This window comes from Bufo bufo, chromosome 1 (assembly GCF_905171765.1).
Source record: "Bufo bufo chromosome 1, aBufBuf1.1, whole genome shotgun sequence".
Taxonomy (NCBI): domain Eukaryota; kingdom Metazoa; phylum Chordata; class Amphibia; order Anura; family Bufonidae; genus Bufo; species Bufo bufo.
In genome coordinates this window covers 753,185,020-753,208,829 of record NC_053389.1, presented here as the reverse complement: position 1 = coordinate 753,208,829, position 23,810 = coordinate 753,185,020, and the positions used below count along the sequence as shown (strand labels likewise).

The following is a 23,810-nucleotide window of genomic DNA, read 5'->3' as shown; positions in this document are numbered from 1 at the left end:
CAAGGACAAAACCAACTTTGGAAATTAGCTACATACGGTACTTCTATAAGGTAATAATGTCCGTTTTAATATTTGTCCGCAATTAATAATGTCCGCATTTTTTCTATTTGAACGGTTACCTTAAATTATACTGACCCCTGGAATAAAGTAAACATTGTCATTTTTACTCTCTCTAAAAAATAAAATAAAAGATTCTGATACAATTTATATACATCCATAATGGTGGTTTTAGTGAATGTGAACATTAAAGAAAATTGAAAAAGTTATGGTTCTTGGAACACAGAGATAAAAATAAAAAAATTGCTTGGACCTGGCATTTGTCATCAGCGATCCCGGTTTTAAATCTAGCACAGCCTGATCTAACCATTCCATTTATAAGGCAAGCCAGTGCTGAATCACCAACAAATAAGTATTTGTAAAATGTAACCGTCATGTTTTTCATCAAAAAATCTATTTTAGCATATGTTACTGCTGCTGCAGTTAGTTTCTTCACCTACCACTGTTTTCCTTGAGTTTTTCCCTTAGTTCCAACTGTTTAAACATTTAAAAGATGAGGACCTTCTCAAGATGGCTCCTCTGCCAGTTCTCTGAGGCCAAAACTGCTTTCCCTCACTTCACATACACACTTGCTGAAGCCACCAGCTCCCTGCCAGCCAATCAGGTTGGATTAGTGAGAGACACACCTCCTCACTCTGAAGCCTAATGCAGGCATGCAGTGTGAAGGACCGCCCCTCTGTCTGTCTTCTTAGCCAGAGACAGACACGCCCTAGCAACTGTCTTTTAAGGGAGCAGTGGAAAGGGAGAGGGGACATTAATGAAAGCTATTACAGATCTTGACAATCATTGACAGACTAACTCAGGTATACATGCCTAGCTCTAATAAACTAGCAAGTAAAATAAAAATATGACAGTTGCACTTTAATCATTTCTGCATAAACTATTAGGTGCCCCGAGGGTGGATCCTTCTCCCTGAGCACACCCTAGAGCCACCGCTTTCCTTAGGCAGACTTTCCCTCTCCTTGATTAGCAGGGCCAGCCTTAAAGAGGACTTGTCGCCAACAAATGCAATGCAATCTGAAAGCACTGTTATAGAGCAGGAGAAGCTGAGCGGATTGATGTGTATGTTTGTGGGAAAAGATTCAGTAAAATTTGACATTTTGACATTTATATCTGCAGCCCTGTGAAGTGCTATCTGTACAGGAGGGAGGTGTTATCAGTGACTGACAGCTCTCTCTGTATGCACACTTATACACACAATGCCGCCAGTCACTGACACCTCCCTCCTGTACCGTTCACAGATGGTGGAAAAAGCAAAGATATACAGGTGAAACTCGTGCAAAGTTCATTTATTTCAGTAATGCAACTTAAAAGGTGAAAGTAACATATGAGACTCATTACATGCAAAGCGAGATATTTCAAGCCTTTATTTGGTATAATTTGGATGATTATGGCTTATAGCTTATGAAACCCCAAAGTCACAATTTTGAGGTCCCCTTTGCTCAGGGGGTATGGATTAATTTGCTGACTAGAGTGTGACACTTTGAGCCTAGAATATTGAACCTTTTCACAATATTCTTATTTTTAGTTGCATTAATGCAATTCCTTTTAAGTTGCATTACGGAAATAAATTAACTTTTGCACAATATTCTAATTTTTCAAATTTTACCTGTAAATGTATAAATTACAGTTTTTTTCTGAATCTTTTCCCACAAAACGATATATTAATTTGCTCAGCTCCTTCTGCTTTATAACATGGTGCTTTCAGATTGCATAGCATTTTTTGGTAACAGGTACTCTTTATTGACAATAGAGAAGCCTGATTACCAAATCTTTTCATTGCTTTCACTGTTTTGTTTATTGACGGTCTATAAGGAATTATAGTAATTAAATGTTGTTTGTAACAGGCAATGACTGTCAAAGCTCCTGCCCAGCTCCAGGGATTGGCCACCATCACCACCGGATCTGGCACAATCCTGCGCACTATACCTGTAGTCACTGCTTCCTCCTCCCTTGTGGCATCAGCTGGTGGGAAACCAACTGCAATCCATCACTTGCTTACAAATGGTGGCCTAGCAAAACTGGCTAGTAGCATCCCTGGTCTGGCACAGTTATCCAGCCCGTCTGCAGGTAATAGCACAGACTGTTGTGCCTTTTATAACCGAGATTCTGAAAATTGAGCCAATATTTAGTTATTTAATTTTGCTCCAGGTTTAAAAGCACCAACCACCATCACAGTCACCCTTCGTGGCCAGCCAGGTCGTGTCGGCACCCTCAGCCAGGCCAATATGGGAGTAGGGTCCCAGACAAAACAAGATGATGTCTCCCAACAGGTGAGAAACTTTATTACATGTACAGATCTTAAATAAGGGCATGTTCTCATCAAATTATAGCGCTCCTGTGACAAAGCCGTGCCTGTGGCGTGATTTCCCAGTTTCACCCCACAAATTTTTCTCGCTCGTATCATTGGGGGACACAGGAATGTGGGTATAGCTGTTTGCTGCTACTAGGAGGCGACACTAGGCTGAAAACTGTTAGCTCCTCCTCTGCCAACTATACCCCCTCCAGCCTGAAGAGAGCATATCAGATTTTAGCTTAGTGTTGTAGGAGGCTTCCTTTGATTTTTTTTTTTCTTTGTTCTTTTTTCTTTTCTCCTGTTTCATATAGATGGGGAACAGAGTCGCATGCCTCTGTCTACCCGGGGGAAGGGGGGAGGCTGGGGGAATGGGGGGGAGGCTGGCCGGCCCTTGTCGGTTGTCCCACCGCTCTGCCTCCCCAAGAAGAAAAGGTTGACCAGGGCAGCCTAGCACCCCTGTTTCCCGCCAGCGTAAGGGCCACCTGTTCTCCTAGCCCTTCCCTCACCAGTGCCCTGCCACTTGTGTGCCAGCGACTGTAGAGGTGGCCCTGCTGGTCCATGGTGGAAGGGCGAAGAACACAGATGAAGGCAGGTGAGTATATCCATCCCGCGCCTCCCTCTCCAGCCTCAACCCCCTACCTAGTCCAGAATTGGCCCGCAAGTGGTCTTCAGGGTGGGGTAGCGATTTCCACGTCTCAGGCGCCATCGCGGCCATGCGGGGGTTAATTTTTTTCGAGGGTACAATCTTAGACCCAGCTGTCGAGTGACTCTGCTATTGTGGGCACTAGGGGCGCTCTTCTTCTTAAACCCAGCACCTCTTTATCTCCCTTACTTCCCCGCCGATGTGCCCTGCTACACGCGCCATCCTGGGATCCCGACCGTACTGTCGGGATCCATATGCGCCGCAGAGTGCGGGTGGAATATGGCAGGGGGCGTGGCTAGTCGGCAGCGAGTGCCGGTTGTCAGCTACACGCCGGTCAGGCTCTGCAGAGTCCTGAGGGGGTGTGGCTTGCTTTCACACTTCGCCAGGAGTTTCTCCTTCCTTCTCATCACTGATCTCTGCAGCTCTTCGTGTGGGAACACAGGACCTGGGTTCGCCAGCCATTTTGGTAGGATATCGCTACCTCCTCCAGCATTGAGACGCTATCCACAGCTCACCATGTCTGACCCAATCAATACTTCCCCTCAGTCCACCCCACCCGCAGGGCCACCTACTATGCATGCACCATTTGCAAAGTAAAATTCCCTCTCGTAGACAGGCAGACTCTGTGCCCAGGCAGGTACAACCCCCCCCTCTTCCCCCGCCCCCTCCAGCCCACAGAAGTGATCAGTCTGGCAGTGGAACCAGACTGGGCACAGTGGAGGACCTTTCTAAGATATCCCAATCCACCATTTCTCTCATGGGTCGTTTGGTTGATAAATCGCCACCTCCGCAGTCCGCACCATATCAGGGGCAGGCCTCCTCACAATCATCCCAGAGCAGGACGCCATGCCTCCTCTGACGCCTCGGCATCCCCTCCCCCTCCTGGTTCCCAATCACAGGCTTCCTCCCTCCTGGGAGAAGCTATGTCGGAGGGGGAGATTGCCGATTCGGACTCTGATGTGGATCTGGAACAGTCTTGCCAAATTGCGTCCATGGTAGATAGCCTGGTATCTGCTGTCCGGGATACCTTCCAGGTGCAGGACGACCTTCCCTCCACCAGCCACCAAGGGGTGTCTTTTTTGCGCATGAAGCATGCACCCAAGACTTTCCCTGTACACGAGGACTTCTCTGTGGTTGTCGCCAAAGCATGGGACCAGCAGGTCTGCGCTTTCTGATCCCAAAGCGACTGGACCTACTCTATCCCTTTCCCACTGAGTGTGTGGCGAAATAGTCCTCTCCTCCGAATGTGGATCCCCCGGTCGCTCGCCTGGCGAAAAATACGGCTATTCCGGTAGCCGACGGATCCTCTCTCCATGACCCAGTAGACCGTCGCATAGAGTCTCTCACCAAGTCTGTATTTGTGGCCAGTGGCTCAGCACTACGGCCCATTTTCGCCTCTGCCTGGGTAGCCAAGGCGGTCTCGGAGTGGGCTCTCCGTTTGAACCAGGACTTGGCGGCGGATCTTCCCCCAGCTGAGCTCCAATCCTTGGCAGTGCAAATCTCGCAGGCAGGGAAATATCTCTGAGGCGACGCTGGGGCTATGGTCGTCCGCTCCTCGGCCCTCGTGGTATCTCTCTGCCGAGAACTCTCGCTTGGGCGGCGGATTCCTCCTCTAAGTGCTCACTTCCAGGCCTTCCTTTTGCCGGATCCCGACTCTTCGATTCCCGGCTAGACTAAATCATTTCCGAAACGATAGGTGGAAAAAGCACCCATCTTCCACAGCAAAAGACCAAGCGCACATTCCGTCCTAGGGCTTCGGCGTCACGTTCCCATTCCTTTCATCGATTCTCAGGCACCCGGCCGCCGGCTAACTTGTCTGCCAGACCGCCCACACAGGACCAGCGGAAAAAAACATCTTTTAAACCACAACCGGCCTGGCGCCCGCGCACTCAGCTGTCACGTTCCTCTTCTGGTAAGCAGTCTTCCGCATGAAGGCGCGCCCTCGCGGGTGGGGGGGGGTCGTCTCCTCTTTCAGGAGACCTGGCGGGCTCACATCTCGGACGTAAGGGCACTCCAGATCGTAACCTCCGGTTACAAGCTCAAGTTCACTTCCATCCCTCCCAATCGTTTTTTCCTCTCTCAACCCCCCAGGGATCCAGTTCAGGCGGTGGTTTTCTTCCAGGCGGTTCAATCCCTCCTTGCACGGGGGGTGATATCTCCGGTTCCTCTGGAGGAACAGTTTACAGGTTTTTATTCAAACCTGTTCGTGGTCCCCAAAAAGGAGGGCACTGTTCGTCTGGTTCTAGATCTCAAGGTTGTCAACCGGTTTCTCCGTGTTCAATGATTCAGAATGCAGTCCCTGTGCTCCGTGGTTGCTTCGTTGGTTCAAGGGGAATTCCTAGCGTCCATAGATATTCAGGACGCCTACTTGCAGATCCCCATTGCAGCCGCCCACCAACGCTTTCTCCGTTTCGCTATTCAGTCGTGCTATTACCAGTTTGTCGCCCTGCCCTTTGGCTTGGCGACAGCTCCGCGGGTATTCACTAAGGTATTCGCTCCCCTCCTTGCCCTTCTGCGATCCAGGAGCATTACTCTGCTCCCCTATCTGGACGACATCCTGATCAAGGCTCCTACAGTCTCTCAGTGCGGAGGAAGTCTGCGGATCACACTGGACATGCTCTCTCGTTTCGGCTGGCTGGTGAACTCTGGTGAACTTGCAGAAGTCTTCACTGCGGCCCGCCACACATATCAGGTTCCTAGGCATGATATTGGATTTGGGCTCAGTGTTGTTTCGCCTCACCCGGACAAGAGACTGGACCTTCAGCAAGCGGTCGATCCGTCTTCTCCTCCAGCGCCGGAGCCCGTCAATCCGCAATTGTATGCGGATACTGGGTGCGATGGTAGCCTCCTTCGAGGCAGTTCCTTTCCCAAGGTTTCACACCCGGTCATTTCAACGTGCCATATTATCGTTATGGGACAAGTCCCCGGATCCGCTGGACCGGCGTAGTCACCTGTCTCGGCAGGTACGGTTGGCAATCAGGTGGTGGATAGCACCTGGACACCTGGAAGTGGCAAAGTCCTTTCTCCCCACTATCATGGACGGTCATCACCGCTGACGCCAGCCTTCAAAGTTGGGGCAGAGTCTTCGCCACCCGGACAGTCCAGGGTGTTTGGTCACCAGCGGAGTCCAAACTGCCTATCAATATCTTAGAGCTCCGAGCCATTTATCTGTCGCTTCGGCATTGGACCCCTCTCCTGGAGGGCCAACCACTCAGGGTACAGTCGGACAATGCCTCTGTGGTGGCTTATATCAACCACCAAGGGGGGACCCGCAGCCTTGCGGTGATGAAGGTATCGGCAAAGATCCTACAGTGTGCGGAAGCCCATGTCCCGGTGATCTCGGCGGTCTACATTCAGAGGGTGGACAATTGGACGGCGGATTTTCTCAGCCGGACGACAGTGGACCCCGGGGAGTGGTCCCTCCATCCGGAGGTGTTCGAGGCGATCTGTCTCCGTTGGGGCCGACCGTACGTGGACTTGATGGCGTCCAGGCTCAATCACTAGCTCCCTTGCTTCTTCTCTCGCGCAAGAGACCCCAAGGCATATGACGTAGACGCCATCTTGGTGCCATGGGACGGCTTTTCTCTCCTATACGTCTCACCCCTTCCTCTCCTGCCTCGGATTCTACGCAGAATCAGAATGGAGGTCATCTGGACAATCCTAATCGCTACGGACTGGCCCAGTCGAGCGTGGTATACGACCTCATTCTTCTAGGGGACGCACCGTGGCCCCTTCTGCTCAGGGACGATATCTCACAGGGTCCGGTCTTCCACCAGCGTTTAAATATGCTACGTTTGACGGCGTGGCTATTGAAACCTTCATTCTGAGGCGGAGGGGTTTCTCTGACAGGGTCATTCGGATGATGATTAAAGCCAGAAAAGGGACAGATCTCAGCCCTGTCCATATTTTTCCAGCGTTCCCTTCCTCTGTTAGGCCCTGTAAAGACATTTCTGCAGGGGGTGGCTCACACAGTGCCTCCTTATCGTCCCCCATTGCATTCTTGGAACTTGAACCTGGTCCTGGGCTCTCTCCAGGCTGCCCTGTTCGAGCCTCTGAATGCAGTCTCTCTTCGATTGCTCTCCTGGAAAGTGGCCTTTTTAGTGGCCATCACGTCTATCAGGAGGGTTTCGGAGCTGGCAGCTTTTTCTTGCAAGGAGCCCTTTCTGGTGTTTCACCAAGATAAAGTGGTGCTCCGCCCCCGGGGCCTTCTTTTTTAGCCAAAGGTGATGTCGGCCTTTCATGTCAACGAGGATATTGTTCTCCCCTCGTTCTGCCCGCAGCCTTCTCATCCGAGAGAGCTTGAGCTCCATCGGCTTGATGTCGTGTGGGCTTTCAGGATCTACCTGTCTGTTTCTGGTTCTTCTCGGCGTACGGACTCCTTCTTCGTAATCCTGGCAGGTCCTCGCAAGGGGTTGACTGCCTCCAAGGTGACGATTGCCAGGTGAATTTGGTCAGCTATTGCTGAGGCAATGCCGCTCCCGGGGCAGGGCTCCCCCCCTTGGGATCACGGCCCACTCTACCAGAGGGGTCGGGGCTTCTTGGGCTCACCTTCACCATGCATCTGCCTCTCAATTGTGCAAGGCTGCGACTTGGTCCTCCGGACGGCCCCAACGTAGACAGATGGAGTTGAACACCTCCGGGTGCAGAGACCACTCGCCCGGGTCCACGGCCTCCCGACTGAGGAAGTCTGCCGTCCAATTCTCCACTGCTGGAATGTAGACTGCCGATAGGGCTGGTACATGTTCCTCCGCCCACTGTAGAATCTTGGCCGACGACTTAATCACCGCCTGACTGCGGGTTCCCACCTGGTGATTGATGTAAGCCACCGCCGTGGCGTTGTCCGACTGGATCCGGACCGGCAGACCCCTCAGGAGTCCAATGAAGTGGGGACAAATGGATGGCCCGAAGTTCCAGGATGTTGATGGGCAGTCTGGATTCCAACTGAGACCATTTGCCTTGGGGTGTCCAAGGCGGGAAGACTCCGCCCCATCCGTGGAGGCTGGCATCGGTGGTGATGACAGTCCATGAAACCGGGAGAAAAGATTTGCCGTAGTCCAAGGCTGGAGCTGAGAGCCACCATCTGAGGGGCGACCGCACCCGCGGAGGAAGGACTATGATATGGTTCAAAGATCCCAGCGACTTGATCCAGGATGACAGGCTCGCCTGTTGGAGACCACGGGTGTGAAATTGCACAAATGGAAGCGCCTCGAAGGAAGCGACCATCGTACCCATCACCTGCATGCAAAATTGGATCGTTGAATGTCTGCGCCGGAGGAGAAGACAAACTGACCACAGAAGGAATTGCCGCTTGTCCGGAGGGAGGCAGACTGACGCCGTGGCCGTGTCTGGGATCATGCCAAGCAAGGTAATCCGGATGCAGGGATGACTTCTGGAAGTTCACCAGCCAGCCAAAGCATGCCAGGGCGTCCAGGGTGATGCGTAGACTGTCCTCGTTGTGACCGAAGGTCGCTACCTTGGTCGTCCAGATAGGGTATCGGGGTGATGCCCCTGTAACGAAGGGCAAGGAGAGGTGCGAGCACTTTTGTGAAGACCCGCGGCGCTGTCACCAAACCAAAGGGTAGAGCCACGAACTGGTAGTTACGAGGAAGCGCTGGTGTGCGGGGGCAATGGGGACATGCAGGTATGCGTCCCAAATGTCAACTGAGGAAAGGAATTTGGCAGAGATGCAACCACTGAGCAGAGGGACTCAATTCTGAGGTGCTGGATTCTGACGAACCGGTTCAGCGACTTGAGGTCCAGAACCGGGCGAATGGATCCCTCCTTCTTGGGGACGACAAACAGGTTTGAATAGAAACCGGTCAACTCTTCCGCAAGGGGAATCCGGGAGATCCTCCCCTGAGCGAGGAGGGACTGTAATGCCTGAAAAAAGGCGGTGGCCCGACCACGGTCCTGTGTCCCCCAATGATATGAGCGAGAAAAAGTATGTGTGTCACTATCTGGTTTTAACTAGCAGATAAAAATTTTGGTGACACATTTCCTTTTAAAATTTGTCAAATCAAAAAAGTCACAGGATTTATCTGAAAAACCTACTTTGTGACACCACCCTTATGGCTCATGCACACAAACGTATTTTCTCTCCGTGTCCGTTCCGGTTTTTTCTTAGTAGTTGTTTTTTTTTTTGTTTTTTTTTTTTGCGGACCGTGTGCGCAACCATTCATTTCAATGGGTCCGCAAAAAAAACTGAAGTTACTCCGTGTGCATTCTGTTTCCGTATGTCTGTATTTCCGTTCTGCAAAACAATAGAACATGTCCTATTATTGTCCACTTTACAGACAAGGATAGTACTGTTCTATTAGGGGCCAGCTGTTCCGTTCCGCAAAATCCAGAATGCACAGGGACGTCATCCGTATTTTCTGCGGAACTGTTTTTTGTGGACCGCAAAGTACATACGGTCGTGTGCATGAGGCCTTATTCATCCATTTTCATGAAGATGGTTAGAAATGCAGCGAAACCAGTTATTTCCAGGATTTATTTTGGGGCCACAATAGAGGGCTTTCTAAGGGGGGGTGGGAGAGTGTTTTTTTGTTTTAAATATTTATTTTTCTGGAAACTTTACTAAACTCTATATTGCAGTGTCCTATACCTGTAATCTGCAGGGCTCCCTGGCAACACATCGACACATAGTACATAGGGTACTAAGGGCAATAATGGACTTGCAGAGGGAGCACCTTCTTCTCTAAAAGCACTGATGTGCTGACCGCAGTTAAATGGTTAGCTCTGATCCCAGCATTGTATAGCAACTATATGTCACCACATGGAATATAGAACAACTTTTCTATATAGAATATCTATCAGAAGTGGCTGTACCTCTTTGCATGCATTCTGATTGCAGGGATGGCGGAACGCATGCTTGGTCTCATGAATATTACAAGCCATTATCAGGCGCTCCCAGTATTGAGCCTAGTGTTCACCTCCCTATTTGAGTTCAGGTGCTCTTGTTTTGCAGGCTGCTGCTTCTGAGACATAGATTATTGTTTAATAACTTGACATGTGAGTGATTTGTTGTTTGCGGAGCCATCAAGAGTGTCGTGCTTATCTGTTTCATATGACTAATTTTTTTATTTTATTTTTTTGCTGTATTGGAAGCTGAGATATGGCGCGGAGTTAATCAGACACCATCTTCTTAAATGCTCCGCTATCTAGCGGATGCTCGCTTGATCAAATGTCTTTTTTGAGGCTTTCTACAGAATTTCACAGAAGCTGATGATTTTTATTGGACACATCTCTTTTGAACCCTCTCAGTGTTTGCTCTTACATTACTTATAAGCCATGTTCATTCCTGTCCGTATAAGACTGGATGAGCCATCACTGCTTCTTTTAGATGTCCTCTGATTTTTTATTAATCCAGTTCCTTAGTCGGCCAGGTGACCCCCCCCCCCCCCGCCCCCCCCCCTCTTATTCACCGTACACCTCCTCTTGTGGTTAGGGCATAAATCTTTGTATAATTGAATACATAGCCTCATGATATCTCAGGTGGGGCAATGAAAAGCATATGACCACCATAACACTTCTAGTAGAGCAATCTGTAGCAGATCCTGGACTGTTACTTGTTCTAGCTGTGTACGGTTTTCTTAGGATACCCTTATAGAGATATCATCTGTGGTATATGATATACAAGTCTATAAAGGTCCTAATACAGATGCATTTAGACGACTGAACCTACATGTCTTCTCGGCCTTAGACGTTATTTATTGATGAGGAAGAAAGGTTCCTTATTGTTAGGAAGAACCAGACCTTTACATGAACCGGCCTCTGAAACAATGTCTCTGCTGTGATCTCCAGGCAATAGAGTCTTCCTCCACCACGGTTTCTGCTAGTAAACTTCTCCCCCCTCTTGTGACAGAGCAGTGCAAGGTATCAACATCCAGCGACAGGACACCTGGGGAAAAAACATTGTCAATAGTGCGCGCTGTGACCCCTCCAGCAGGTGAGATGCTCCCGTTTTGCACCTGCGGAAATGTAGTAAAATTGTTATTTGTATAGCAAACACCTAAAAAGCCGAGTATGCATGTAGAACCACAGACTTCTTGTGTATGACCTTTTGCTGCAATGAGGGTTCACAACATAAGACGGCGGAAGCAACTACCATGTCTGAATGATCGTTTTTTTGTTATATAAACTCATGATGTTCATTCCTTTTCCTTTTATAAATGTATATTATTGGGTGGTTTGTATTTTTACTTTATTTTTTGTATTTTTTTTTACTTGTCCAAGTTCAGCCCTTTTATAGGGGGCATAAAAAAGCATGAGGTAGTTGCCAATGTTTGCTGTGCCTTTGCATCCCTGACCCAATAAGGGAACCTGTCATCAACTTTATGGAGACGCCACTGAGGGCAGCGTAAAGTGGTGACAGATGCTGGTTTCAGCAGTCTGTCATTCATGATCTAAAAGTAAATGTCTGCCAGGAACGAGCATAATGATCATTACAGCCCCGGCCTGGAAAAAGAGTCATGGTTATTCATGATCTCCTGCTCCTCACCCACCTTCTAATGACAGAAAACTGAAAAGACTGTCAATCTAGGAGAGAAGTGCCAAGGAAGCCTGTCAATCAGCAGCAGGTGGGCGAGGAGAAGAGGAGATCATGAAGAACCATGACTCTTCTCAGGTAGTCTTGACTCTTTTCCCGGCCCGGGCTGCAATGATAATGACCCTGGTTCAAGTTGATCACAGGTTCCTTTTAAAGGGAGGAACTTTGGCCGGTTGAGCGGGCTTTTCCTGCTTTTCAAGAGCAGCCAGAAAGGATTGAAATCGGAACAGCGGGGGATTTTCTTATTTTTTTTATTTTTTTTGTTATGCCATTCTGTCCCATAGATAAATATGTATATACCTATAATTAACCCCTTAATCTCATACCCAATCTTTCAAGAGGTTTTTATTTTTCACCCAAACTATTTCAGTTTTCACAGTGGCCACTGGAGGGCACTCAGTAAGCTGATGTTTGTCTTCTTCAGTGTGGCCGCCCCAGGGAGTATTTTACAAATTGATTAACACATAAAGGCAGATTTATGAAAACCACCTGAAAGAAAAACTGTCCTTGTTATCCAAAGCAACCAATCACAGTGCAGCTTTCGATTTTCAAGAGCATCACAAAAAATGTGATTGGTTGCTATGGGCAATAAGTAGTTTTTTCTTTTAGACCATTTCATAAATGTCTATTATTTCTCTTCTGCGTACTAACATGTAATACTAATTCATTAAAGGGATGGTCAGTTTATATTACTAGAGGCACATGTGCTGGTAACAGTATAGTTTAATATTAATTCATTTTTGCACGCAGGTCCCCCGACCTGTGTGCCGGCGCTGCGCTGGGAACATGGCCGTTGATGGAGGGTTCCGTCTATCAGCGGCCCCCATTCACTTATACTGGAGACAGACTGCACATGCACTGGTTTCCTTGTCATTCCCCAGTGTAAGTGAATGGAATCCTCCATTAGTGGCCAAATTCCCAGCGCAGCTCCAGCACGCAGGTCGTCTGGACATCAGTACCAATGGTTTAAAGACTATGTCCAGGATTATAAAAGCAGCACCACCCCTATCAATAGGTTGTGTCTGGGATTGGAGCTGTGCTCCGTTGTAGTGAACGGGGCACAGTTTTAATTCCACCCACAACCCTTGTACAGGGATCGTGCTGTTTTTGGAAGAAAGCGGTCATGTTTTTCTAATCCGGGACAACCCCTTTAACAGTGCTTATTACTAGCTGCATGTGTGTGTGGTGTTCCCAGCCGCTAGCAATATGAACTGGCCAACCCCTTTAAAACTAAATCTATGATCTATTCTCCGATGATGAGCTGATTGTTTGGCTTGTTTTCATGTTTCCTTGCAGATGCCCAGCTCCTCCATTAGAAATCATCACCACTTAATAAAATTTTAATATTTTTTGAAAAGCTAATCTTCAATGCCAGGAGCCATGTACCAAAACGGGTTGTCACTTTAATAACTGTTTGACTAGTTGGGCACTATATAGAAAAACTACAATGCAACTGGTACTGAATTGTTTCCTTGCATTGCTTCCAAAGCTAAAAGCTACATGTATTGAACACTGTCATGTAGTGTAAGCTACACCGATACCTTAAAGAGGAACTAAACTTTTGTATGCATTTTTGTGAACATGTCCCTAATGCCCTAATAACAGTTTTTGTAATATAGTTTATTAATGTGTTTTGTATTTTTATTACACTTTCCCCCTCCTAAAGTGCACGTTTCTCCGTGCACTTAATGGGAACCTGTCATCAACATTATGCTGATCTCACTGAGGGCAGTATAAAGTAGTGACAGAAATGCTGATGTCAGCGCTGTGTCACACATCAGCTAAAAGTGGTTGCCGAGAACCAGCTTTATAATCAGTGCAGCCCAGGCCTTGAAAAGAGTCAAATCTACTTGAGAAGAGTCCTGGTTATTCCTAATCTCCTGCTCTCTCGCCCATCTGCTGATGATTGGCAGTTCTCTCCTAGAGAGAAAGGGAGAAAACTAGGTAGAGAACTGCCAATCATCAGCAGGTGGCGGGAGAGCAGGACTTCATGGATAACCAGGACTCTTCTCAGGTGGCCGGGACTCTTTTCCAGGCCCAGTCTGCAATGATTGTGATGTTGGTTCTTGGCAACCACTTACTTTTAACTTATAAATGAGAGACCGCTGAAATCAACTCACCTGTCTCTACTTTATTCTGCCGTTAGTATGGGCAGCATAAAGTTGATGACAGGTTCCCTTTAAAATCTACTCCTCTGTACACCACTGACTTGTCAGCGGAGTACACATTTTATCAAAGGGGCCGCAGCGCAGGGAGCACGGGCAGGAAAACACATTGCTGCTTATTCCTCCCGGAAGTTTACTAAATCCTGGCATAGCACATGGTTACAGAGTACCCATGTTCTATGCCAGCATTTAGTAATCCTCCAGGGAACATAAGCAGCAATGTGCGCTCCTGCCTGCTCACCCTGCGCTGCAGCCCCTTTGATAAAATGTGTACTGTAAAGTAGATTTTAAGCTCACAGCGAAACATGCGCTTTAAGGGGAGGGGGTAAAGTTGATTAAAAATACCAAAATAATTAATAAACTATATTACAAAAACTATTAGGGCATGAGGGACAGGTTCACAAAAATGTATACAAAAGTTTAGTTACTCTTTCAGTTTTCTTCATCTGTTTTCTTATTTTTTTTTCCCTTCTTTTCTGTAGTAACTACAAGTCCACCCAAGACATTGTACGTCATGTCAGATGCCAAACTTTCGGCATTAACCAAATCTGTGGGCAGCGAACTGACTTCTCTACCCCTCAAACCTATGACCTTACAAAGTTCGTCAGCTGTCAACCCTGGAGCAGTGACTTTTACTACACCGTCGCTTGCCAGTACATCGAATCCAGCCTGCACCATGGTGCTGTCCAAGATTGGCCAAGTTTTACAGGCATCTCCTAAAACTGTCATCTTGGCGAAGACCGAAGCAAGTGAGAAAACTGGAAACCACTTAAGTGCGGTGGAGAGTCTAGGCAGGGTACCATCGGTCGTCGATGAGGGCAGCACCATAATTCACAGCCGAGAATCACTGGTCAATAGGCAGCTTCTGCAACCCTCTTTGATAGCGTTGTCTGGCTCTAGTAATATGGTTCAAGGCCCTGGGACATCAGCCAATCAAAAAACACAATGACTACCTGTTTGGTTTAGACAAAGCTAAACAAGCAGAAGAAAGCAAAAGCTCTTGTATTCACATCGCCCCTTGTGTCTCCTGCTGAGGTTTTCGAACCTAACGTTTACACGGACAGTGCGTTCCTGCTGTGCACAAATCCAAAGACATGTTTGATTGCTGTTTTATTCTTTTGTGTGTATGATGGAAATGTCAAAGCACGTCCACGGGCAAGATAATAACTAACTAATCTGTTGTTTAAGGACTGTGAGTAACCAGGAATTGGTGCAACGAGCCGAAGTGATATTGCTGGTGGTTTTGCCCAGAAAAGATCCCAACATTACCAGGCGAAAATGATGTTAGTGCACTTCCACCTGACTGAGATTCCCATGCTTCTGTCTTTTTTGTGTGTATCAGCAAAGTAGCCTTTAAGGAACTATTGCCACTTTTGTACGAGAAATGGAAGGAGTGACCAGAAGCAAGCAAAGCAAGCAATTTTCTTGTATATAGTTAGCAGGGATGTATCAGTTGTATATGTTTGTAAAATATGTTACAAATAGGAATTTTTAGATGTGTATGAATAATAGTAAGTACGTTCAACACGCTGTAAATTATATATAATTTCAACAAGGAGTCATAAAAGTGGATGCACTGGTTATATACCAATTCATTTTCTTTTCTCCATTGAGGTCCACAGCTTCTTTGAAAATTCTCTCTGTAAAGCACTGATCACATCACATCATGTTTTTGTGACACCTGCTATGTATGCAAACAGTGGCGTACATCATCCATAGAAGTCCTTGCAAGGAATAACGCTGAGTGTGCCCTTTTTTTTTTTGCACCAGCATGTTGGTTTAGACTACACCTACTTGTATAGGGAAAAAGGGGAGAAATTAAACTCTTGGTCAGGCTCTGTTCATACCTTTTTGCTGCTGACATATACACCAGTTAGGTTCAGAAATATTTGGACAGTGACACAATCTTAATCATTTGGGCTCTGCAGGCCACCACATTGGATTTCAAATGAAACAACTAAGATGCAAATGATGTGTAGACCTACAGGTTTAATTCAAAGGGTTGAACAAAAATATCCTGTGAAATTAATTAACATTACCATAAATGTTCATATTTAATACTTTTTACAGAATCCTTTACAGGCAATGACTGCCTGAAGTCTGTAACCCATGGACATAACCGAACGCTGGATTTCCTCCTTTGTGGTGCTTTGCCAGGCCTTTACTTCAGCTGTCGTCAGTTGTTGCTTGTTTGTCTGCCTGAAAGGGGTTATCCCATCTTAGACAATGGCGGCATATCGCTAGGATATGCCCCCATTGTCTGATAGGTGCGTGTCCCACCTCTGTGACCCGCACCTACAAGGAGAACGGAGCGGAGAAAGTTTAGGAGGGCGCATGCGCAGCCGCCATCTATTCATTTCTATGGAGCTGCTAAAAATAACCGAGCCATTTCTGTTGGCCCCATAGAAATGAATGGGAGTGGTGGCCGCGCATGCGCGGTGCGCTCCTATTCACTTCAATGGGAGAGGCGGGGAGCTGCGCCTGGTGGTGGACAGACCCCAGGAAACCTGTGGTCCTCCAGCCACAACTCTCCCCGGCTCTGTTCTCCTTGTAGGTGCGAGTCCCGTAGGTGGGACCTGCACCTATCAGACAATGGGGGCATATCCTAGTGTGGGGTATGCCCCCATTGTCTAAGATAGGATAATCCCTTTTAAGTTTTGTCTTAAGCAAGTTAAATACTGACTCGATTGGGTTGAGATCTGGTGATTGACTCTGCCATTGCAGAATATTTCACTTCTTTGCCTTAAAAACAACTCCTGGGTTGCTTTCGCAGTATCTTTTTGTCCAACTGTACTGTGAAGCGCTGTCCAATCAACCTTGCTGCATTTGGTTAAATCTGAGCAGAAATCCTATCCCTGTACACTTCAGAATTCCTCCAGCTGCTTCTGTCACATCATAAATAAACACTAGAGACCCAGTGCCATTGGAAGCCATGCATGTCCATGCCATCACACTGCCTCCACCATGTTTTACAGAGGAGGTGGTGTGCTTTGGATCATCAGCCGTTCAGAGCCTTCCCCATACTTTCTTCTTCCCATCATTCTGGTACAGATTGATCTTGGTTTCATCTGTCCAAAGATTGCTGTTCCAGAACTGGACTGGATTCTTTAGATGTTTTTTTGGCAAAGTCTAATCTGGCCTTTCTATTTTTGAGGCTGATTAATGGCTTGCACCTTGTGGGGAACCTTCTGAATTGCTCTCATGAAGTAGACTTATGGTAGACTTAGATACTGATGCACCTACTTCCTGGAGAGCAGTCTTCACTTGGGTGGATGTTGTGAAGGGGTTTTTCTTCACCATTGAAAAGAATATGCGAACATCCACCACTGTTGTCTTCCGTGGACGTCCAGGCCTTTTTGAGTTCCCGATCTCATCAGAGCCCTCTTCTTTTTTTTTTACCAGAATGTACTATTGATTTGACCACCCTTAACATTTCTGCTATCTCTGATGGATTTATTTTATTTATTTTTTCTCCTCAGCCTAATGATGGTCTTTTTCACTTCCATTGGGAGCTCCTTTGACTGCATGGTGTGGGTTCACAGCAACTGCTTCCAAATGCCACACCTGGAATTCACTCCAGACCTTTTACCTGCTTAATTGATGATTGATTAATAAGGGAATAGCCCATGCAGCTCGGTAAATAGTTTTTGAGATAATTGTCCCATTACCTTTTGGTCCCTTAAAAAAAAAGGCAGTGACATATTAAAGACCTGTATTTCCTAAACCCTTCCTCCTATTAAGAAGTGATTACCCTCAAATTAAAGCTGAGTATGCACGTTAAGCCCATATTGATTATAAAACTGTATCTTGAATATATTTTGGTAAACAGCTAAAATGCCAAAACTTGTCACTGTCAAAATATTTCTAGACCTAACTGTATGCTGAATTAGTCCATGGACCAAACCTTTATTGCATTCTATAAAAGAAGCATCAGGCTCTTAAGCATATCCATTCTGTAATATTGCTGCCATAGCATCCTGTATAGGTCTATACTGTGCTGCAAAGAAATTGTCATGTGTGATCACATGCTGTACTATACTCCAGAGCTTTGAGAACATGGTGAATCAAGGAGGCATCATATGGCGGCTCTTGGTGTGACAGTAGGCTTGCAATAAAAACTTTTTGTGCTGCCATAGAGCGTCCTGCTCACATGTGCTATGCACATGAGCCTATACAGTATTATTGGACTTTAACCACCTCAGCCCCCATAACTTAAACACCCTTAATGACCAGACCACTTTTTACACTTCTGCACTACACTACTTTCACCGTTTATATTGCTGGGTCATGCAACTTACCACCCAAATGAATTTTACCTCCTTTTCTTCTCACTAATAGAGCTTTCATTTGGTGGTATTTCATTGCTGCTGACATTTTTTGTTATTAATCGAAATTTAACTAAATTTTTGCAAAAAAATGACATTTTTCACTTTCAGTTTTAATATTTTTTTTAAAAAAACGACATCCATATATAAATTTTTCTCTACATTTATTGTTCTACATGTCTTTGATAAAAAAAAAATGGTTTGGGTAAAAGTTATAGCGTTTACAAACTATGGTACAAAAATGTGAATTTCTGCTTTTTGAAGCAGCTCTGACTTTCTGAGCACCTGTCATGTTTCCTGAGGTTCTACAATGCCCAGACAGTACAAACACCCCACAAATGACCCCATTTCGGAAAGTAGACACCCTAAGGTATTCGCTGATGGGCATAGTGAGTTCATAGAACTTTTTATTTTTTGTCACAAGTTAGCGGAAAATTATTATTTTTTTATTTTTTTTCCCTTACAAAGTCTCATATTCCACTAACTTGTGACAAAAAATAAAAACTTCCATGAACTCACTATGCCCATCAAAAAATACCTTGGGGTGTCTACTTTCCAAAATGGGGTCACTTGTGGGGTAGTTATACTGCCCTGGCATTCTAGGGGCACGAATGTGTGAGAAGTAGTTTGAAATCAAAATGTGTAAAAAATGCCCTGTGAAATCCGAAAGGTTCTCTTTGGAATGTGGGCCTATTTGCCCACCTAGGCTGCAAAAAAGTGTCACATCTGGTATCGCCGTACTCAGGAGAAGTTGGGCATTGTGTTTTTGGGTGTCATTTTACATATACCCATGCTGGGTGAGATAAATATCTCGGTCAAATGCCAACTTTGTATAAAAAAATGGGAAAAGTTGTCTTTTGCCGAGATATTTCTCTCACCCAGCATGGGTATATGTAAAATGACACCCCAAAACACATTGCCCAACTTCTCCTGAGTACGGCGATACCAGATGTGTGACACTTTTTTGCAGCCTAGATGCGCAAAGGGGCCCAAATTCATTTTAGGAGGGCATTTTTAGACATTTGGATCCCAGACTTCTTCTCACGCTTTAGGGCCCCTAAAATTCCAGGGCAGTATAAATACCCCACATGTGACCCCATTTTGGAAAGAAGACACCCCAAGGTATTCAATGAGGGGCATGGCGAGTTCATAGAATTTTTTTTTTTTGGCACAAGTTAGCGGAAATAGTTATTTTTTTTTTTTTTGGGGTTTTCTCACAAAGTCTCCCTTTCCGCTAACTTGTGACAAAAAATAAAATTTTACATGAACTCGCCATGCCCTTCACAAAATACCTTGAGGTGTCTTCTTTCCAAAATGGGGTCACATGTGGGGTATTTATACTGCCCTGGCATTTTAGGGGCCCTAAAGCGTGAGAAAAAGTCTGGAATATAAATGTCTAAAAAATTTTACGCATTTGGATTCTGTGAGGGGTATGGTGAGTTCATGTGAGATTTTATTTTTTGTTACAAGTTAGTGGAATATGAGACTTTGTAAGAAAAAATAAAAAAATATCAATTTCCGCTAACTTGTGCCAAAAAAAATTCTGAATGGAGCCTTACAGGGGGGTGATCAATGACAGGGGGGTGATCAGGGAGTCTATATGGGGTGATCACCCCCCTGTCATTGATCACCCCCCTGTAAGGCTCCATTCAGACGTCTGTATGTGTTTTGCGGATCCGATCCATGTATCCGGAGTCTGCCCTTGTTCTGCTCTAGCGCTGGCCAATTGCAGCGCAGAGCTCACATCTTGGGAGGTTATTTTCTCCCAGGCTGTGAGCTCTGCAATGCGATTGGCCAGCGCTACAGAAGAACAAGGGCAGACTCCGCCTACCATAACTTAGTGAACGGAGATACCGGAGGGCATAACGGGAGAACGGAGCGGCGCCCAGGGATAATAGTAAGTGCAGTGAGATCCCCAGACGCCGCTCTCCATGTCTGTATAGTTAGTTCATAGTGTAATAATCGGTGAAAGGTCCTCTTTAAGGCTGGATCTACATGGCAGTCTTGGCCTCAGAATGGCCGTTGTGCAGCCATTAAACTAAATAGTCGCAATGAATTATTTGATACTATGGTTGAGGCAACTTTTGGGCTGGGACCAGATTCGTTGGCTGCACTGGTTACAGTGATCTTTGCTCAGACTGGTCTCACCGCAAGATTTACAGTAGAATAAAATTTTGGAAAGTTGTACATTGTTGCCTAAACATGGAGTTTTCCTTAAAAAGCGTCTGTCAGCAGATTTGCACCTATGAAACTGGCTGACCTGTTACATGTGCACTTGGCAGCTGAAGGCATCTGTGTTGGTCCCATGTCCATATGTGCCCGCATTGCTCATAAAAAAAATGTTTTAATATATGCAAATGAGCCTCTAGGAGCAACAGGGGTGTGGCCGTTACACCTAGAGGCTCTGCTCTCTCTGCTACTGCCAGGGCCTCTACTTTAGAGGGTCCATTCACACGTCCGCAAATGGGTCCGCATCCGTTCCGCAATATCGAACGGGTGCGGACCCATTCATTCTCTTTGGGGCCGGAAGAGATGCGGAGAGCACACTATGTGCTCTCCGCATCCGCATTTCCGGAGCGCAGCCCCGAACATCCGGGCTGCGGCTCTGCAAAAAAATAGAACATGTCCTATTCTTGTCCCCAATTGCAGATAAGAATAGGCAGTTCTATGGGGGGGTGCCGGCCGGGTGTATTGCGGATCTGCAATTTCCGGATCCGAAATACACTACGGACGTGTGAATGGACCCTTATGGACAGCACCAGTGAAAACGTCATCACACCTGGTCCTGTCAACCAAAGTGGAGAAGGCGTGGCAGTCGTAATTAGAGCAGAGCCTGTAGGTGTAGCGGCATGATTGCCCCGCTTGCTTCTAAAGGCTGATTTGCAAATATATTTTTCTGAGCCATGCGGGCACATATGAACATGGGACCAACACGGATGCCTTCAGCTGCCAAGTGCACATGTAACAGGTCAGCCAGTGTCACAAGTACAAATCTTCAGCCTCCAGCACTTCAGCTGTTGTGCAACGAAAACTCCCAGTGTACCACCTGCTTTTCTGTTCTTGGAACTCCCATAGAAGTGAATGCTGTGGGTTGTAGTTTCACAACAGGAGTGGTGCCTGGAGGTTGCTTACCGCTGTTGTAGACGTTAACATTTAGTTCTATAAAATAAAATAAAAATTGGTAAGGAAGTAAAAAGAGAAAGCAAAATGTGTGTTATTAACCACATGTAAAATGTTGTATTTGGTATTTTGTTGACCAGCTTCATATGATGAATTTGTAGGGTGTTTTTTTTAATGCAAAGTAATGGACAAGTAAATTGCTCTCTTGCTTCTTATTCTGAAAGCATTTCTGCTGCATGCTCCTTTGATGGATGAAGAGATAAATAATATGTTATGCACGCAGTTTGTACAATTGAACATGTGCGTAGATATGTGCAGCAGCTGGAGCCCGATCAAGCAATTACATGAACGATCTTTAAGATGATGCTTGCTGCTTAGATCAGATTGTAAATTTCACATTCAAGTGGTAATCACTACATGCAAATGGTTATCAAATCCAATGTTGACTAGTAGCATGACTAGAACGTGAGAAAGTTATTTCTGTTCTCATTTCAAGAAAAGGTCTTTTCTTGTAAATGTATGATTGAGTCATTTCTGGATAGCTGTGGGATCTTCGTCTGCTTTCATGTGATCACTTGGTGCAAAGCCAGCCCTTACTTTATACCTGTTACTAGGAGACCACTGACTTGTTTGCCATGACATACCGGGCATTCGGAAGGTTTTCAGACCGCTTCACTTTGTTGCGTCCTTGTGCCAAATAAAAAAATAATAATAATAATCCAAGTTTCCCCCCACATAATTCTGCACTTAATACCATAATGAGAAAGTGAAAGCAGAATGTTAAAAAATGGTTGCAAACTTACTAGAACTGAAGAGCTAACATTTTTCATGGACCTGAGTAGTCAGATCCTTTGCTATGACACTTGAAATGTAGTTCTGGAGGTCTCCCATTTCTCTTGATTATCTTTAAGGTGATTGGACATGATTTGGAAAGACAAACCCCTGTCTATGTAAGGTCTTACAGCTGATAATGCATATCAGAGCAAAAACCAAACCATGAGAGAAAAGAACTGCCTGTAGAGCTCACAGAAAGGATTGTGTGGAAACACAGATCTGGAGAAGGGTACAAACATTTCTGCTGTACTGTAAGTTCCCAAGAGCACAATGGCCTGCATAATTCTTAAATGGAAGAAGTTTGGAACACGCAGGACTCTTTCTAGAGCTGGCCACCCCAATAAACTAGGTAATCGGAAGAGAAGGACCTTGGTAAGAGGGATGAACGAGAAACCCAATGGTTACAGAATGTCCAACATTACTACAGAACGCCACTAATTTAGGCTTTATGGCGAGAGAGGCCAGAAAGAAGCCTCTCCTTTTGTAAAAGACACAAAACCCGCCTGGAGTTTGCAAAAAGGCACCTAAAGGGCTCTCAGACTGTGAGAAACCGTCTGATGAATTGCTTATAATTGAGGGCTAAAGGTTCAGGCACTGTTCATCACCTGTGCAGTATCATCCCTACATGAAGGGAAGCATGGTGGCAGCATCATGCTGTAGAAGTTTTTCAGTGGCTGGGCAGGGAGACTGGTCAAGGCTGAGGGAAAGTTAAATGGCGCAAAGTATAGAGATACTGTATCCTTTAAAAAAAAAACTCAGAGCGCTGTGGACGTCAGAGTCGGTCCAACAAGACAATGACCCCAAGCACACAGCCAAGACAACACAGGGGTGGCTTAGGGACAACTCTGTGAATGTTCTTGAGGCCTAGCCTGAGCCCTCACTTGAACCCAATCAAGCATCTCTCAAGGCAGCTGAAAATGGCTGCCCACTGATGTCCCCATCCAACCTGACGGAGCTTTAGAGGATCTGCAGAGAAGAATGACCGAAAATCCCCAAATCCAGGTGTGCAAACCTTGTGGCATCATACCCAAAAAAGACTGAAGGCTGTAATCACTGCCATAGGTGCTTCAACTAAGTCCTGAGTAAAGGGTCTGAATACTTATGGCAGTGAAATATTTAAATTTTTACCTTTATAATAAATTACCAAAGATTTTGAACATTCAGTTTTCACTTTCTCATTATGAGGCATTGAGTGCAGAATGATGGGGGATTTAATTTTTTATGTTGGCACAAGGCCGCAACATAACAAAGTGAGAAGATCTGAAGATTTTCTGAGCGCAGCATGCACTGTATTCCAAATAAGTTATCCAGCATTTCCAAGATTTTTGAATGGTAAATCTACAGAGATGACTTCTTCGTAAATATTCAATTTTATAGGGTAACCAGACAGATCTGTTTGTAGTTAAAGGATAACTGTCACACTTAGACCCTAATTTCAATTTTCAAATATGTAGTTACTAATAACATGATATTCCAGAATCAGTTACTATTAGACTGACTTACCCCATATTTAATAAGATTCAGCCCTCAGCAACCAGTCTGCATAAAACTGCAATTTCACTTTTCAGTTAAGATGGCCGCCACTGCCCTCACCCTGAGGCTAATCCCGCCTGCCCTCACTAGCCAGTAACAATAGCCCCCCAAAAGTGTCAGTAACCAGATCCCTCCCCCCCCTAAAGGGTTAATCTCCTGCAGCACAAAGGGGTCCTCTTACCACATGTTGCTCTCATTTATACACTGAGCAGACGGCAGATCTCCCTTCCCTGGTCTGCGCTGCTCCAACTCTGCCTTCTCCAGCTCTGCTGAGTGAGGGAGCGTCTGC

The 23,810-nt window shown here is 46.0% G+C and overlaps 1 protein-coding gene across 4 annotated transcripts in view; it reads left to right on the top strand.

The window, feature by feature from the left end:
• The window catches only part of KANSL3 (KAT8 regulatory NSL complex subunit 3), an 81,011-nt gene extending 65,229 nt beyond the window's left edge, over window positions 1-15,782 (top strand). The window contains exons 20-23 of one of the 4 annotated variants that reach the window (XM_040414481.1): window positions 1,905-2,127; window positions 2,209-2,330; window positions 10,866-10,944; window positions 14,192-15,782. In XM_040414481.1, the coding sequence (XP_040270415.1) occupies window positions 1,905-2,127; window positions 2,209-2,330; window positions 10,866-10,944; window positions 14,192-14,658 (891 nt within the window). In that variant the 3' untranslated portion in view covers window positions 14,659-15,782. Of the gene's footprint in view, window positions 1-1,904; window positions 2,128-2,208; window positions 2,331-10,799; window positions 10,945-14,191 lie in introns of all 4 variants that reach the window. The other 3 variants (XM_040414480.1, XM_040414482.1, XM_040414483.1) reach the window with 3 other exon arrangements.
• Window positions 15,783-23,810: the final 8,028 nt, after the last annotated feature.